We start from the raw sequence: 17,969 nt of genomic DNA, 5'->3' as shown, positions 1-17,969 counted from the left end.
AGTTCATAGTGTTGCACAGTATGAGGACAAAAATCAGTATGTTTGGTTTATTTTTTGCTTAAATATTGCTATTTTTCTCTCTTGGCACCTGATTGGAGACAGTGACAGTAAAGCTCTGTTGAAACTCTAGTTGAGCTGGCCAGGCTGCACACGCTGTGGCAATCAACTTAATCAACCCACAAATATTTTCCTTTTGCTTGTAAACCTGCCATTTTTCCAGTGTGAAAGGGCCAAATGAGATTTTGTTCGGAGGATGCTGGCAGCTTCACTCTGCTACAGTGCGGAGGCTCACGGCCAGCCTGGACTGACCTTACTAACAGTGACTGGATTCATGGTGCTGTCGTCCACTTTGCAGCATTTACTGCTGTCAGGTGTATTGAAAACTGTGTATCTCCAAAAAGTTTTTGGGAAACCAGAGAATAGGCCTTGTTTGTAGCTTCACCTCCACTCTCCAGATGTTGCCTGTGTTTTCCACCATTTTCTTCTCATAATCTCTTATTAAGGCTCTTTTTTTCAGCTGATTCACAATACTTGAGTCTTTGCTCTTTGGTGTGAGGCTATTGGTGTTTCTGTATGTATATATGTGAGATTTCTTCACTAGCTGTACTGCTTTTCTGTGATTTCCCCCTCCTTCAGTCTGTTTTTAGCTCTTTCAGGTTGTTTCTTCTGAATCGTGGATCCAGCTCTGCTGTTGTTGAACTTCTCTAGACTCTTTTCAGGTTCAGGGTTGTCATCAGTTCACTCATTCTAATGTGCAAATTGTGAAAGGGCATTAAATCTCCAAGCTAATGACAGAATGCTCATTTTCAGACAGAAGAGCTGTTTGTGACAACTCAAAGCCAGTGGTTGTTTGTCAGAGTTTTTTATTTCATCTAAAAGAAGTCTCCTTTTTTGTAAACTTTTTGTGGCAATGAAAATGAAACGATCACAACCCTGATTATATGCTCCTCTCCCATGATTAACTCTTTGATTGACAGGTTGTCCTCCCACTCGTTGCAGCAAACAAAAGTATTTTTTCCAAATGTGTAATTACTTCAGAGTCACTTCTTTCCCCCCAAGTGTGCGTCTGCGTGTGTTAGCGTGAACATGAGAGTGACTGTTTAGTGGTATGTTGGGGATGTGTCTCTTTTCCTCATACTGTACCTCCTCATTGTGTGCTGGTGATTAAAAACATCCATAATTCATGGGCACCCAGATTTGCAGGAGGGTGACTCAGACAGTATTAGTCATCTTCCCCGCGAAGGATTCAACCCACTAAGCATGAATAATCACAGTTCATTGAAGTCAATCTGTTTTGAGTGTGTCACACAGATTAGATTATACAAAAACGATGCTGTAACTTGGCAAAACGGGAATGGGGGTGATGATGTAATTCACTGGTCCATTATTAATCATTTGCCATAATGTTAAAAGTGGATTAATCAGTTTCGTCTCATTAGCTTCAAGGATCAGTTGTGGCGTCATGTTTTAGCACATGCACATACTTCTCTGTGTGCTAAATCAGACATGGATAGGCTCATTTGGAGCTCTTCTGATTCAAGCTAATGAAATTAAAAATGCAAACTGCAGTCTGGACTACTTTAATTTCCAAAGTGCGAGAAGCTGCAGTCATATTTATTATTAGAACCGGATGTGAAACCTGATCTCGTGGTGCTGGACCCTGTTTTGAAGTCCACATTGAAGCTGTGCAGGACACTTGACTGGCATGGAAAAGCAGCAAAAGGATTTTATTTCCAACAAGTTTTCAACCGGGACAGGATGTGGACCACAGTGCCCTGTGTCAGAGTCACAAGCTGTCTTGCCCCAATCATGAATATGTGCATCCTGTCTGACCTTCTGCCTACATGTATGCTTGCATGGCAAACTGTTAATACAGTTCATCTTCGTGCTTGGTACTGCTAGTGAGGCTGAATCCTCCTCAGACCTAAATTTAGGGAGATTCAGGTTGTCTCATGTTCAACATTCATGGCAGGGTAATGTCCACTCTCACTTAATGTTGACGTTTATGAAACTGGACGTGAGAGTAAATTTAAAGCAGAAAATAATCTGTTTAAAGTTTTAATTCAAAATTTTACCTGCCTGAATAACATACAGATTTTCTAGTAAATGTCTTAATTCGTTGAATTCAGGGCCTTACATTTGGTGTTTCCTGTAATGTTTTCGATCAGATTAAAAGACGTCTCCTTTCTGATTGACCGTGAAAAGATCTTAAAATCTTAAATGTAAGATGACACTTGTCAATAATGATTTACCATGCTACTAGTTTTTAATGGAGACTACATTCTTATTGCTGCCATATTGCAATTGATTATTGTGAACATCCAACAAGTTGAAGTAAAGATGATCATAAATGGGAGATTTAGATTAGAATGACTGAGTCAACAATAAGAGTCTGACCCATATTTGTCTCAGGACGCTCTCGGCCTCACCTCCATTCATTGCCTGTGCGTTTTGGTGTTGTTACTCTCTTTTTTTCATGCATTTATTTTTCTCCTTGTGTTGCTCTATGACATGATACCAGTTGTTACACAGGCTGCACCTTTTCCCACCAAATAAGTCTAAAATATGGGACTAATAGTCCCTCCTGACCTCCTTTCTTCTCACTAAAAGGGTGCAGCCACAGTGACAACAAGCACAACATGTATGTACTTTTATTTTCCTGTTCCTTCTCTCCTCCTGTTGCACTCTAAAAACTTGGGTTCTTTAGGGGCTCTGCTGTGATTTGGAGCCATACTTTTCAGCTACGTGCCACTGAGTCCAAACGGTCTTTAAGTTTTCCCTCCGAGCAAACACAACAGCAGCTGATTTCACCAATGAGTCTTTGCTCTGTGGTTTGAGTCAAACTAATAAGTTAAAGCTGCCGCGGTATGGAGCTGATCCATCATGTATCTACAGCCAGTGGTTCTTACTCTTGGTTCTTGTGTTCAGCACTGATGGATTTATATTCCACCAGGTGGTTAAATGGTATCTGACAGAGAACATTAATCAGAAAAGCTCTGTGCACAGAGCACCAAGAATGAAAATCACTGCATTACAGTTTCTTGAAGTTTCTACGTAGAAGCCTTCCAGCAACAGACATGCACCATGTCAAGTTAACTGGGATGGTCTATGTCTGAAGAAGTGCCCTCTCACTTTTACTTAAAAATCACAACAGCAACCTTACTCTGTCGGACGTGTAACATTTCCACCCTCCATCAGTTTCAACATGGAACAAGTCAGAAAGGAGCGCTGTCAGATTAACATAAAGGCTGCAGCAGCACAGGGTTAAATACACTGAAAGAGATTAAATGCACGTCATATTCCGTCTCCAGAGCTCTGGAGGAAATCTACCTCTTAATTATAATCTCCACATTTTCATCCACGTCAAATGCAGCGCTGATATTTATGAATATCCAGCAAAACAGTTTACATACAGCATGTCAGCAAACAGGAATTTAAATGAGAGGCCCAACGTAATGTTAGTGCACAATTAGATGACTTTAAAAAGACAGCATGATTCACTCTCTAATGAAGAAGAACATTCATTTGTGGGCTCACGAGGGAGAGCGGGGCCAAGCTGTGGTCCTCAAGGCATCAGTATCAAAATAAGTTTTAAAGTCCATCACTGATGCAGCCTGTGAAAAGACAGGAAACTCGTCTTCATTGATTCATTACTTTCCAAGTCGCTGCTGGAGCTGCTCCTTTTTGTGCACTGGTTGGCAGATATCATAAAGATGTATGTCAGAGGTGTTGCTCAAGGAACTGTTTTAGGCTCCCGTATGGCTCCAGTCTGACAAACCCCTAAAGATACCCTGACGTCCCTGTCCTAGAGTGCACTGCATGCAGACTGACCCGTCCTCCTGCCATGTGTTCTGTTTTTGTTGTTTGAAAGGTCCGTTCCCATCTGGCTGCTTTAAAGAGCAGTGGCAGCGTGGCCTCGTCAAACTCCACCGCTACCACGCCGTCTGTAGTGTCGCGGTCGCACTCCTTCAGCGAGCCGCTTGCATCTAGCTTTGAAAATCTCCACCTTCGCAACAGCCAGGAACCCCACCAACACCATCACCCTCCATCTTCATCACCATCCTCCTTATCATCAGCGCCTGCACGCACTGACCCACAACCCCACCCCCAGTTTAGGCCCTCACCTAATGAACTGGCCCCTTCAGAGGAGGTCCCACCCAGGGTAAGGATAGGACCAAAGACCCACGGTGTAGTCAGGCAGCAATAGGTCAATTTTCTGTTAACTGACAAAACAGGATGATTGTCCTGATTCCCAAGAGATCAGAGTGTCACTACCCTGAACTGTTTAGTTCATTGCTTTAACAGTTTCCCATCCTCTGCCTGATTCTTTATGCAATCAATAATTCATTCTGTATTGGATTTGCTTTCCTTGTGGTGCAGAAAAAAACTTGTAGGGGAATTGTAGATTATTTAATGAAATCCACATTGAATTAACATAAAGGTTTTTAAATAAATGGGTAGGTTGGCAGCCTTAAATGACCCTAACCCTCTCCACTAAAACGGGTTAACGTCTACCTAAGGTTTCCTAAGGAAATCATATATTCCTCAGCTACACAAAATATCATGAGAAAGAGGAAGCTAAAGTCACTCTGTGTGATACGAAGCAGTGTTGACATAAAGAAAAGTAGCATGCTGTTAATATCTGCTAAATAAGTCTGTGACCTCTTTATAACCCAGCCATGAATACTGTGATAATATTGAGCACTAGGACAAGTTGAAACAGTCTGTTTCACTTTTTCTTCTCTCGCCAAACTAATTTAGCCTTTTACTGTACAACCACAGAAGACTGTAAAAATAACTGCAGAAGAGAGAAAAATAAGCAAAAGAGGATGAAGTTCTGCATTTACAGAACTGTTTTCCCACCTGAATGTATAGCGTGTTGGACACGATGGCTAAGTATAGGACAGGCAGGAAAGCTATGTGCTGCTGCCCACAATTGTGGGTAGTCAGAATCTAAATAAGTAAAAAAGATCTAAATTCAGTCCACAGACTGTTGCCCACCAGAAAAAGAAACCCTCTGGTATAAACAGAACTGCTGGCAAGCTAAACCACAACCCTGTCAGGACTTAACTGTATAGTACATAGTGTTTCAATACAACTCATCAAAGCATCAGGTAAACAGTGGCAAACATCACAAGAGTCTTGAAATACAGGAGAAGCATGTTACTCAGGAAAGATTGACCTTTCATTAACATCAGCTCATATTTTTTCCATTTTGCCCCTAACTTCCACGTCTAAACAAAGCTAAACACTGGTTGTTTAAGTCCTGCTAAATTATATTGGCTGCTCTGACTGGGAGTTCTGTTCTGCACTGCTGCGTTGTATTTTCTTCAGCTTTGGATGCTACCAAATATTCTACTTTGGCTTTATGGATTTACATGTGAAAGGGCAAAGGTTTTAATCGTGTGTGACCCATGACTACTGGATCTGTTTTACACTGTTGCTCTTGGGATTGGTGGGGGGAGATGAGTTTAGTGGGTGGAGGAGAACGTGTTCAGAACATGTGTTTTGTGCTTCATGAGTGGAATTTCCAAAAGGTGTGTGCTTTAGAGAAGTACTGCATTCCCTTGGTCTGCAGCAGGTGATCTAGTTTGATAAGACCGTGTCCTCTCAGGTGAAAGCCATGTTAGATGTCCACAGCTCATAAGCAGCAGTGGCTGTACGGACGGTTGTGTGATGGGCTGCAGTATGTTTTGTGTATTTTATGCATTCCCTGCACTGACAAGTGCTTTCATGCACACCGAGTGTGTATGTGTGAGCTGGTCACTGTCTTTATCACAAAAGGTTCCCGTCAGGACTACATCAAGGTCCCCGGTGTTGTCAAGGCGAGACTCGCCTCATCACCATGGCAATACCTCACACAGCAGCCATGCTGTGCAACGCAACACTGCCAGGTAAACTGACATAAATCCTCTGATTTGTATGATTCTGTCTTCTGGAGATTCGAATGGAGTTTTTATGTTGTAACATGCCTGATGTTTATTTACACATAAAGGATATCTGTGGGATCATTCAGAGACTGCATGGCTCTCAGTCTAAAATGTATAAATAAGAAAAGTCATGCCAACTAAATCTGCGTTCATCTTGATAACATAAAACCTGTTTGAGATACAAAACAAAGGGATCTGAAAATCTGTATTCTTGGAATAGCTCATTAAATGTGTAGATTTATTAAGAGTTGTAATTAATAAATAAACATATATCAGCATTAAGAATAAAATGAAATAAGCATCAAATTTCAGATGAGAAAAAAAACAAAAAAAAACAGTGGAGTAGAAATGGGCCAAGAATAGTGCCCTGTGGCACTCCACTGGTCGTACCTTTAGAGGAGAATATGTTAGTGCAGCTACTGTGTGTCTGCAGAGAATGTTTGATGGGAGCTGATTCAGTCTGGCACTGTGACACAAACAGCATCTTAAGGAACTAAAACTTCACAATGTCAATTTGTAAAAGAAAGTCATTCGCAGCCTTCAGGAGAGAAGTCTCAGTGCTGTGAAGCTGTATGAAACCAGGCTGCTGTTTTCAACTGTCATTAAAAAGACATGAAAAACAGTGACTTTCTCAACCACACTAGCAAAAACACACTTGTTTCAAGATGGATCAAACACACACACACACACGCACGCACGCACACACGCACACACGCACACACACACACACACATGCACACACACACACGCACACACACACACAGGCACACGCACACACACACACAGATTATTGTCTCTGTACATCCAGTGCACTCAGTGTCTGTACGGCTGTAGTTATTGTCTGTGGTGTTGTGTGGGAGGGTTTATGTAATAGTGCTAGCTGTCTAACCTTGTGATACTTCTTGTGTGTGAGTGTGTGTCTATTCTCACACATATGCACATTTTTCTATTTCTAAGCCACAGGCGCTCTCATGGGGTTCTGTGTCTGTTTGCCTTCCTCTAACCCTGCAGTGTTGTATTTTATTTTTTATCTGCAGAACAACATACACGCTGTTCTTACTGTACTGTTACTCATTAGATATTTTAATATTAGATAATATTAGCATCTTGTCAGAATAAAAAAAACACATCAAAGCACAAAGTGCAGTCACTGGTGGTGTAACAGCACTTCTGCAGCCCTACCATCTCTGACTTTCTTGACTCTGGTGTCTGTTGGCTCTACAGTGCAGCGGAGCCTCGGCTGCTGTGGGAGCGAGTGGAGAAACTGGTTCCCAGACCAACCAGTAACAGTGGCAGCGGAGGCTCCAGCTCCTCCAGCAGCTCCAGTAACTCCAGCTCTCAGCCCGGTTCTCACTGCGGCTCTGGAGAGAGGTTCAGGGCCCGCTGTGAGTTCACACACGTTAGCAAAGCAGCACTTACAAACACGCAGGAGATGGACAATAGAGGTGACCACCACCTTGAAATACTTGTGCTGAAGTAAATACCATTTTAGTAAAGGAGCTGCACAAACATTCAAACACATGTTCACGTTTGGATTTCACAACATCACTCTTTAGAACAAACTGACCTTTTCACCTCCACCTCCTTCAGCCTCTTCCAAATCAGAGGGTTCGCCCCTCCAACGGCCAGAGAATGCTGGGAAAAAACCAGAGGAGAGGAGGGACTTGGTCAGGCCGAGCAGACCAGCGGTGAGAGTTGACTCAAAGCTGACTAGCCAGTAGTGTAGCTCTCTAGCTGGGATGGATTTAGATCTAGACCAGTGCGTGTGCGTGTGCGTGTGTGTGTATGTATGTATGTAGTCATAATGACATGATGGGTTTGTCTGAGAGCTGGACTATGGGTGATGATTTTGTTGGGTTTTTGTCTGCGTGTCTGTGAATGATAATAAACTGGCCTTGGGACATGTGATCTGCGCACCATCCAATAACGGCGCGATGAGACTCTTTGAAGGGCTTGTTTTCTCTTTGGATTGAGCTCACTGGCTGAAGGGTTTTCTGCACTTCGCGCTTGCTTTCTCTCCACTGGTCTTTCTGCCTGGGTGGTGGCCATCTTAACTCCTGCTCCTTCTCTAACCTCAATAAAGAATTGACATAATAGAACTATGATTTTTCATCTTTGCAGCTGTAAAACTTCTCTCATTATTAGAATTAATCCACTAACCTTGCCTACAGTAGCTTGAAGAGCATCAGCTCTGCGTTCTCCGACAGTCATCTCTTGCCTTGCTTCATCTTCTGGCTTTGTGGCTCTCAGGTTGGCTTCTCATTGGCTATAACCTCTGTTCCTCTCCAGCAGCTTTCTGTTTCCTGCTTTACTTTTTTCAAAGGAAGATCAACTGCAAATCTTTCATGACATCTTAGCTAATGACTCAGATGAAGAATGGACAAAATTCCAACTCGGGGAGAAAAATAACAATGAGATAAAATGACCTTTGACTCTGGTTTTGCCTTTGACCTCCTGCCCTTTAGGACCTGACAGCTCTTGCCAAGGAGCTGCGTGCAGTGGATGACGTTCGCCCGCCGAATAAGGTGACAGATTATTCATCCTCCAGTGAAGAATCAGACACCACTGATGAAGATGATGATGAGGAGGTCGACCAGGAAGCAGGCGAAGAGTCAACCTCTGGCCCGGAGGACTCCAGAGCTGTGTATGTACACAACCCTAAACTCTGATCTCGTGTTGACACTGTAACATGGACCAGTTATCAACGAGACAGCGCATCAGTTGATTAATCTTAAACAGCTCTTCTTCTCTCATGCAGTTCCTCAAGGCTGAGTAATGGAGAGACGGAGTCGGTGAAGACCATGATCGTTCACGATGAAGGCGAGAGTGATGCAGGCTCAACGCCCTGCAAAGACAGCACGCTGATCGTCAGACAGGTACTGGCTGAAAAGACAAGAAAAAACAACGCCAACCAGTCATTTACCACATGATTTCAGTGTCTGTTTTGTGTTTTCATTTTTGTGCATTCATACCCTAAGTGTTTTTCCATTTTGTTTGTATGCTGTGTTGCTCATGTTCCGTTCTTGTATACTTTGTGGCCGGTGGAGAGCAGCTCAGTGTTTCAGAGTGTAGAGACTTAGTGAAGGTTGGGTATGAACCCACATAGATTTTAATCATGCATACATAAAGACCACTGACTAATTCAGTAATGGGAATTACATTATCAAACATTTAATCAGGTTTTGTGACAGTTTCACTGCATTTCTTTTAGATTTTGAAAGGTTATTTCACGAGTTGATACATTAGCTCTTATCACATGCATGTAGTGCCACAAAATGACTTACCATAAGATTTGAGCATATCATTGACTGCTAACAAGAGTTTTCCTCCCGCCTGTAGAGTAGCCACTGTAGTTTGCCCTTTGCTCTTGCAAACACCTTCCCGTCCCCTGAAGTTATCAGGAACACGTGTAGACCCACAGTCGTCTACCCCTCTTTCTACTTCCAGAGTGCAGGTGACAACAGAAAGCGTCCGAGTCCCGGCCCGGGCCAAGCCCCTACCCCCGGCCTACTTGCAGGCTTTGCCCCAAGTCCTGGCTCAGGCCCGGGCCTCGGCCACCTCACCCCCAGCCCCCACCACCATCATCATCACCACCACCACCACCATCACCCCTCACAGCACTCGGACAGGAACGGCTTTGCTGGCCGCATCCACCACCTCCCAGACCTGATCCAGCAGAGCCACCATTCCTCCCCCTCTTCCACTGCATCCAACTCCCCTTCCTCCTCCAGCCTTGCCAGCCCCTCTTCCATGTCCCCTCAGAGTCCCCTGGACAAGCTCGGCATCCTCACAGAGGTATGTCCCCCAGCCAAACACTTGCTAAGGGGTGCCGTTTCTCAAGTTGTCTCAAACAGGAGGAAGCAATGACAGATCAGACTCATCATCGCCTGCCATAACTGGAAACACAGCAGAGTTCAGCTCAGTACCCAAAGGGGATGTGTTTTTGAAGTCAGCTGCATAACAAATTTGTGAGTTCACAGCTTCCCAAACCAGAACAGCCAAAATACTCAAAGAAACAGTAAACTAATATTATTATTTCAAAAATAACTTAAATTGCGCTCCTGCTGTTGTTTCCAACTTCTGGTCGGCCATGAAAACGATGTCCTGGATTTGGTAGGACGCCCTCTGCTGGTCAATATTGGCTCTGGTGATCCTAATCTCTTCATGGCCTCCTCGCCATTTCTTGTTTTTTCCTCCACTGACACAAGCTTCCCGCAGAGGGAAGGTGGTGCTGGAGGAAGGCTGTATTTTAAGGATCATTTGGAAGTAAATCTGGAATATAAAACAGATTTTTACTCTTAATTTGTTTTACCCTGTGAAAAGCCTCCTTTTTTCTACATTTTTTAGTACTTAAAATACAAAAAAAACAGACATAAAGTTTACTTTAGGGGAAGGATTTACAGCTGTAATCCCATCACTCCTCACCAAGTTTGTATTTATGATCACAGACCTGTTCAGAGTCAGTGTCCTCAGAGGCTAGTTGTGGTTTTACGAGCATTTCCCCCCAAACATCTAAATCTCATTTTATTCCTTGAAGTTGCCTATTTTCAACGACTCATATTCTCACATTCCCCAGACAGTAGATCATAGCAAACAGGGCAGTTAGGAGCGCTATGGCAAGTATCCCATGAAAATACTTTTTTTCAAAGTGCTCTTTTGTTTTTCCTTTTGTTCTTTTTGTCAACAGCACTCCATGTTTTACCTTCCACCATTGTTTTTGCCCTTTACTTCAGTATTTATAATTTTACCCTCCAGTTGAATGCCCATTGTGTTTGCATGCAACATACAGAAATACCTCAGTTTGCCTGCTTGTTTGACTGCATTGTTAATTGTTTACATTAAATGTTATCTGTGGGCATCTCATGCAGTAAATATGTTTTTAATTTTTCAAAAATAACACGTTCAGAGTTGTAAGATTCTGTCACTACTAAGTCTCACTCTTATTCTATAGAGTCAGTCTAGTAACAACATGCAGAAGCACAAGTCTTCTTCCTCCTTCACTCCATTCATCGACCCACGCCTCCTCCAAGTCTCTCCATCCACTGGCAGCGCCCTCAACAACGTCGGTAAGTCCCCTCCCCCCCGGCTACTGGGAGCAGTCAGATACCGAAAGGTTCACAACCACAAAGCATCTTAGGTACTTTTTACAGCGTCAGGCCTCTGTAGGCCTTTTCATCAAAACATCCAGGAACTGGATAAAATTCAGAAGCTGCAACTACAAAAGTTCTTTGAGTGTGTTGAGCTGCTTTGCATTTGAACCTGAAGTTTTGGACAATTTGAACCTACTCAGACAGTTAGGACTGACAACAATAAGAGTGTTTAATTTCTTTATCTAGACTTTAAAAAATGGTATCATTCAGTATTTTAATCACTAAATAAATAAAAACAATCAAAAGCAGGTTCCTCTGGAGAGAGCAGGAGTAAACATCCTGAGTGTGTGGAAAAAGGTTTCAGAGAAACGTTGAAAACCAAACCAAAAGCAGTTTGTTAGCGTGGGCTGTCAGAGCTCGTTAGCTGCCACAGTTTAGAAACAAAGCTTCTTATCGATGCAGTCCCCCTGTTCCCATCGTCCCTCAGAGGACTGGCCATCATCAAGGCCAGATCTTTTCCGCCTTCAGGACTCTGGTATGCTGAGCCATAACCTCACGTCATGCAGCTGGTGACCAGTCATTTACCTACCATTTGATACACTAGACTGTTCATTCTGCATTGAATTACTGATTTGAAACGTTTAGATTTTCCTACATTTGTCCTAAATCCAGATGGATTTAAGACATCTGTCCTCCATTCCTTATCCGAGGAATAATTTCCTTGGATAATAGTGAAATTATGTTTGTTTTTCGGATTTCAGCATTCAGTTTCAGACTCTTGTATTCAGACTTAACAAAAGCAAATGAACGAGATCCATCCATCTTACTAATGCTGACCTTTTGACTGACCCCCACCCTGTCCGGAAAATTCTACATCCTACACTGTCCTACCTAAGCCCTTCCCTTTGACCTTTTAGGCTATGGGAACGACGCCCGGCTGGCGGAGGCGCTGAGGGCCGACCCATCTCGGAAGGGCTCTGTGGTCAACGTTAACCCAGTGAACACTCGCCCGCAGAGCGACACACCAGAGATCCGCAAATACAAGAAGAGGTTCAACTCTGAGATCCTGTGTGCTGCACTCTGGGGTAAAAACAAATATATATATATATATATATATATATTTATATTTTTTGCCTGTCGAACAACTGAGAATCATCTCAACAAGATATTACTGTCGGAGAGGCACTGGGTCAGAATTGGAGAATTGGTGTGTGATGACGACAGGCCACAGAAAGCAGGGGGGCTGATGGTAAACGTGGTTTTAATATTAAAACACAGAAGCAATAACAGCAACACATTGACCTGGTCCACTCAACCACAGTCTTAGCAGGGAGTTTGATGCAGTACTTTTAAAGAGGCACAGCATCATCGTCGTCATCACACCATATTTCCAGAAATCACCGTCTTTGCTGTCACATTCACCGTCCAAGTGATGTAGACTGAACTGCTAAACAATTTTTAATCATTACCTAAGGCTGGTGTATATTTTCATAGGCTTAACATTGTGAAATTCTGACCTTCTTCAGTAGACAATGTGCCAACTTTGAAGTAATTTGAAATATTGTTATTTTCAGTCCATCAAAAAAGGAGGAGTCTCTCTTGTTCTTGTTCTAGTCACAGTGATAGAAGTCTTCACCACCTGGTGGCAGCAAAGCCCCGATAATGCTACATACAGCCATCTGTCTGACCAGACTGCATACTGGACCTCCAGCTGTGGTCAGTGTTGTTGGTGTTTTCCTAAGTGTGTGTGTGTGTGTGTGTGTGTGTGTGTGTGTGTGTGTGTGTGTGTGTGTGTGTGTGTGTGTGTGTGTGTGTGTGTGTGTGTGTGTGTGTGTGTGTGTGTGTGTGTGTGTGCAGGAGTGAACCTGTTGGTGGGAACAGAGAGCGGCCTGATGTTGTTGGATCGCAGCGGTCAGGGGAAAGTTTACCCTCTGATCAACCGACGGCGGTTTCAGCAGATGGACGTCCTGGAGGGACTCAACGTCCTCGTCACTATATCGGGTACACGCACACACATTGTCAAATTTTGCTTGCAAGGACCCTCATTGACATAATGCGCTCCCAATTTAATTCAATATACCTTTATATACCCCAGCCCCTTACCTCATCTCAACCATCACAACTAAATACTTCATTCTAACCCATCCTGTAAAACCAACTCATAACCTTCAAACAGATATTTGAAGTTGTGAGGACCGGCCAAAATGTCCTCACTGTCCAAAAACGTCCTCACTCTGTGGTTAAAAACTTGTTGGCGCAGGCACTCAGGCACAATAGCATGCACACACATTTTCAAGATGTTTTTTATCACACTTCAAATGAGTCACGCTTGAATGAATGATCCCATGTTCATGTCGTTCCAGTCAGTTATGAAGCTGAAGAGCAGTTTCACTTCTGTTTATTCTGCTGTGTCAGCTCGCAGTGCACGGTCACGCTAAAGTATGTGTGTGTGAGCGCTAAAACCTGCTACTTCCTATGTATTCTCACACAAATGGTGTGCGTCTGTGTCTGTTGCATTAATATTTTTACACACACACACAGTTAGTTCCAAAATTTCTCAGAGAAAGCACATCCATGTTCTTACTTCACCTCTTTCTCAACCTCGCACACAGAGGCAGTGCAGTCAGTGTCACAACGGATATTTTGAGCTAAACGGATGTTGAGTAAATCAGCGCGGTGAGACCACGTCATGTGTGTGTACGATATGTAGCGCTGACACACATTTGAGCTTTCCATGATGGAGGGAAACCCGCAGAGCAACGCGTGTCGATTTCCTTCCATGAAACCAGTTTGCGTTGCCGGCATGTAAAGATACGCGTCATGGAAAGTTGTATCAAGCTCGCTGTTTCATAGGCTGACTAAAGACTTTAGCTCGTTTTGGCCGTTTAGGTCACTTCCTGACAGAACCTCAGCTTTGTGATGGGATTACTAGGGGACGGTTTAAACAAAAGCCTCACACACTAACGTATGGCCGTCGGTGTCAAGTGTGTCCACGGCTTCATTTCTTCAAAGTGCATGAGTGGATGTGATCAGCAGTGCAGGGGTCAGCTGCCTCTGTGAGAAACAGCTGCACAATGTGCCAATGCAGAATGCATAAAGGTCTACTCTATTTATGGTCCACAGCAGTGACAGTTCAGTGTATGTGTGATGTGGGAATGAGGGGGCGTTAGAGCTAGATGTGTAGTAGTTGAATGTATAAGAAAGTGTCTTTCCTTTTTGACCGAGTGCTGAATATTCTGTTTTCAAATGAAATTCAGTGCTTGAATCGGACCAGAGCCCACCAACACTAAGTGCTAGCATGTCTTTGATTCCATAACCATGTGTTGTACATTCAAACTCTGAACGTTGCGTACTGTATTCCATTATTTCAGTAACATTACTTACAATATGGTTCTCATGAGTACCAGTGTATTTTCACACAGAAAAACATTTCACCTGGAATGCAAAGTGTTCATACCAGAATATCTGATCCAAGATTAAAGCCATGTGCTCAGTTACTGCTGATTCAGAGCACAGGCACCTTAGATTTGAGCAAAGATCTAATTTAATGTTAAATTAAACCATCTGTCACGTAAAGGACAGATGTAATGGTAATGATCAACAATAAGGCTTGAGCATGTTTATACCTTGACATTAGCTGGACACGGGCTGACTGGTGTACGTGACGAGCTCAGAGAATTCTTTATGTACCGCTGACTGAAAAACATGACTTCATTCGTATGTCATAAATTAAAACAACCAAACTATCAGCCAACTCGTCAGATCACTCTCATATCATCCTGCAGCTAAACAATAGAAATCTCTGTCTTTAATATTATTATTTGGAACAAAACACACAGCAAAAGCAGGGACTGCTGGACATTTTTTGTGGTTCAGCCTGCATGTTAGCATACAGATACACAGTGTTCCTCTGCACGCTGTCTTGTCCCAACTTGACCCACACTCAGAACTGCCAACTTCCCAAAATGTTGCAAAACACTGAGAACATACAGGACAGAAGAAGAAGAATCCCACCATAGGATCTTCTAAGATGTGAAATGTATTAGCCCTGGACTGACCCCTGCAGCAGTGAAGAGGAGAATGCAGTCACATAGATGTCTGTCAAATTAAAACTGGAGTGAAATCTGAGAGAGCACTCAGCAGACAATAATGACATTCTAAGTGGCTTTCAGAGGGTCTGAAGAGGTCAAAACTCCTGCAACACTTACAGTGCAAAGAGCAACTTGTTTGTGAGACCAGTGCATTTCCTGCCTTCATCGGGGTCTGCACAGACTGAAGATATGTGGATTAGGCAGCATTGGCAGTGTAATAGCAAATACAGCTAAATCTAGAGGAAAAACAACCAGCAAATGAATCATTTGTGCCTCTGAAGTTGCTGTAGAAAATAGATCTGACCTGATTTGACCTTCCTCGATCAATGACAGGTAAGAAGAACAAGCTCCGCGTGTACTACCTGTCCTGGCTGAGGAATAAGATCCTGCACAATGACCCTGAGGTGGAGAAGAAGCAGGGCTGGACCACCGTAGGAGACCTGGAGGGCTGCGTCCACTACAAAGTTGGTAGGTCACGTTCTCACAACCTGTTTCTGAACCACATCTGTGGGCCTCCCTGTGACCTGGTGGTCAAAGGTGCATACACTGTAACTCTTTTCTTTACCTATCAGATAAAGGCAAAAATGCTAAATCATGTTCAGCTATAAACATGGAGAGGGCTTTGTTTATTGTTGAAAACATGATGGTATCTGGTGAGGCACACCTCCGTGTTTTTTAAGAATTCCCATCAAAAAGAAAACGTGACACTCCAGGTCTACAAATGTTACCAGCTCAGTTTAAGATGCAGTGAGTGTATGTGTATGAGATAAGCGTGTTGATGGACGGAAAGCCCTTGATGAAGTAATAATGCGGTGAGGATGTTTGAGTGGACATGTAACTATCCTGTCTAAAATTCAGAATGTCCTCGGTGATGGCGCTGCCACTGCTCAAAGAACAGCACTTCCTGTTGGAAACCCCTCTCAGTTGATCAGAGCCGTCAGTCTTGAAATCCATATCCTGTCGACTTCTATTCAATATTGATATTATAGAAGGTTTACTAGACTCACACACTCCATGGAAAGTACGGAACTACATTAAAATTTTGTATACTTGTTCAAACTCTGAGGATTTGAGTGGAGGCGAAAAAACTGTCAGCTCAACAAATTTTACATCTAAATTCTTCCAGTGAATGATTCAAATTCGGAATCAGCTAATAAATCCAGCCTTATTGGAACATATGGTGTCTGCTCTTTCATGTTCTTCTCATGTTTGGTATTGATTTTTGTTCCCCAGTGAAATACGAGAGGATCAAATTCTTGGTTTTGGCTCTGAAGAACTCTGTGGAGGTCTATGCCTGGGCACCCAAGCCCTACCACAAGTTCATGGCCTTCAAGGTGAGTCCGTCGTCCGCTCGTCAGCTGATGCATGTGTGGATTAATCCGGAGATTCCACTGGGTGCCTCTCTGTGACGGTGTGTCTGCAGCATGCTTTTGTTCTGTTCTCCACGTGCCTGCATAACGTTTCACAGGCGTCTGGCCTGCCTGACTTTGTTGACTTGCTCAGATTTTGCTGATTTGGTAATTTTTCCTTGATATTTGTGCTTCTGTCATGGTTAAGTGATCCTTTGTTGTCAATCACAACAAATACAGTACAGCTCAGTATGACATCTCTAAGGTTGGTTCAGTGACTTGGGTCTATGTGCCTGTAATGTGTTTACAATTCATCTTATTTATTTGTGGCTGTTTTCTTATCCAGAATGAATGTTGATGCCAAGGTTTAAAGCAGGTCAGCGATTAAATTCTTAGAAAGCAGTTTCATTTATGTGTTTTAACTGCAGCTTCGCTGAAAACTCTTTGTCCAGCTGGCTATCAATATTGACCGTCTCTGCTCTGGCAAATATTTGCTGATCTGATGCTCAAGCTTCTGCTGCCAAGAGGGACAAAACAGTTTTTTCTGACCTGTGTGCTTCAGTCTTTCGGCGACCTGGTGCACAAGCCCCTGCTGGTCGACCTTACTGTGGAGGAAGGTCAGAGGTTAAAGGTCATCTACGGCTCATGTTCAGGCTTCCACGCCGTGGATGTCGACTCCGGCGCTGTCTACGACATCTACCTACCCACACACGTAAGCACGCGCACACACACATACTGTGATATCTCACATTGCCAGGGTTGAACAGTTATGGTGAGAATTTCTGCTTCTCGGGCTGAAAATGTAGTTTTGACTGTTAAAAACTTTGCTGGGATTAAAGAGTTAAATAATTTCCTCATCTTGTCAGTATTAATGGAGATGATAAATAAAACACCGTGTTGCTGTTGTGTGTCCCTGCAGATCCAGACCAGTATCCAGTCTCACGCCATCATCATCCTGCCCAACACTGACGGCATCGAGCTGCTGGTGTGCTACGAGGACGAGGGTGTTTACGTCAACACTTATGGGCGCATCACCAAGGATGTAGTGCTGCAGTGGGGGGAGATGCCAACCTCAGTGGGTGAGTCACAAAAGCTGTGCAAACACACACCTTTCATACATTCGTCCACATCAGAGCTTCCCCAAAGTGAAGTCATGTCCTTTTTCAACCCCTCTTCACATCTTAAAACCTTTTATCTGTCTTTAACAACGTCATGCTTTTTAAATATCAGTACATCGGTTAATTGAAAACCTCTTTGCAGCCTACATTCGCTCCAACCAGATCATGGGCTGGGGAGAGAAGGCCATAGAGATCCGCTCAGTGGAGACCGGCCACCTGGACGGCGTCTTCATGCACAAGAGAGCCCAGAGACTCAAGTTCCTCTGTGAAAGAAATGACAAGGTGAGACGTTCAGCAACACACCCTGATCTGATCTGCAAGGTGCGATAGATGACTGATGACTGCTGGTATCGATGAGATACTGAGAATATGATTCATGATCATCAGAGAT

At 43.4% G+C, this 17,969-nt stretch overlaps 1 protein-coding gene across 7 annotated transcripts in view; it reads left to right on the top strand.

Annotated features, from left to right (window-relative positions):
* The window catches only part of map4k4 (mitogen-activated protein kinase kinase kinase kinase 4), an 89,044-nt gene that overhangs the window by 67,039 nt on the left and 4,036 nt on the right, over positions 1-17,969 (top strand). For 2 of the 7 annotated variants that reach the window (XM_070976404.1, XM_070976402.1), the window contains 15 exons: positions 3,872-4,162; positions 5,785-5,894; positions 7,155-7,315; positions 7,521-7,618; positions 8,396-8,574; positions 8,689-8,806; positions 9,270-9,725; positions 10,882-10,996; positions 11,938-12,105; positions 12,878-13,021; positions 15,445-15,579; positions 16,345-16,445; positions 17,023-17,172; positions 17,380-17,539; positions 17,721-17,860. In XM_070976404.1, coding sequence (XP_070832505.1) covers positions 3,872-4,162; positions 5,785-5,894; positions 7,155-7,315; positions 7,521-7,618; positions 8,396-8,574; positions 8,689-8,806; positions 9,270-9,725; positions 10,882-10,996; positions 11,938-12,105; positions 12,878-13,021; positions 15,445-15,579; positions 16,345-16,445; positions 17,023-17,172; positions 17,380-17,539; positions 17,721-17,860 — 2,526 coding nt within the window. The remainder of the gene's footprint in view (positions 1-3,871; positions 4,163-5,784; positions 5,895-7,154; positions 7,316-7,520; positions 7,619-8,395; positions 8,575-8,688; positions 8,807-9,269; positions 9,726-10,881; positions 10,997-11,937; positions 12,106-12,877; positions 13,022-15,444; positions 15,580-16,344; positions 16,446-17,022; positions 17,173-17,379; positions 17,540-17,720; positions 17,861-17,969) is intronic. The other 5 variants (XM_070976409.1, XM_070976408.1, XM_070976403.1 and 2 more) reach the window with 4 other exon arrangements.

Source organism: Chaetodon trifascialis, chromosome 12, assembly GCF_039877785.1.
Source record: "Chaetodon trifascialis isolate fChaTrf1 chromosome 12, fChaTrf1.hap1, whole genome shotgun sequence".
NCBI classification, from domain to species: Eukaryota; Metazoa; Chordata; class Actinopteri; order Chaetodontiformes; family Chaetodontidae; genus Chaetodon; species Chaetodon trifascialis.
This window is presented reverse-complemented; position numbering and strand designations above follow the sequence as displayed.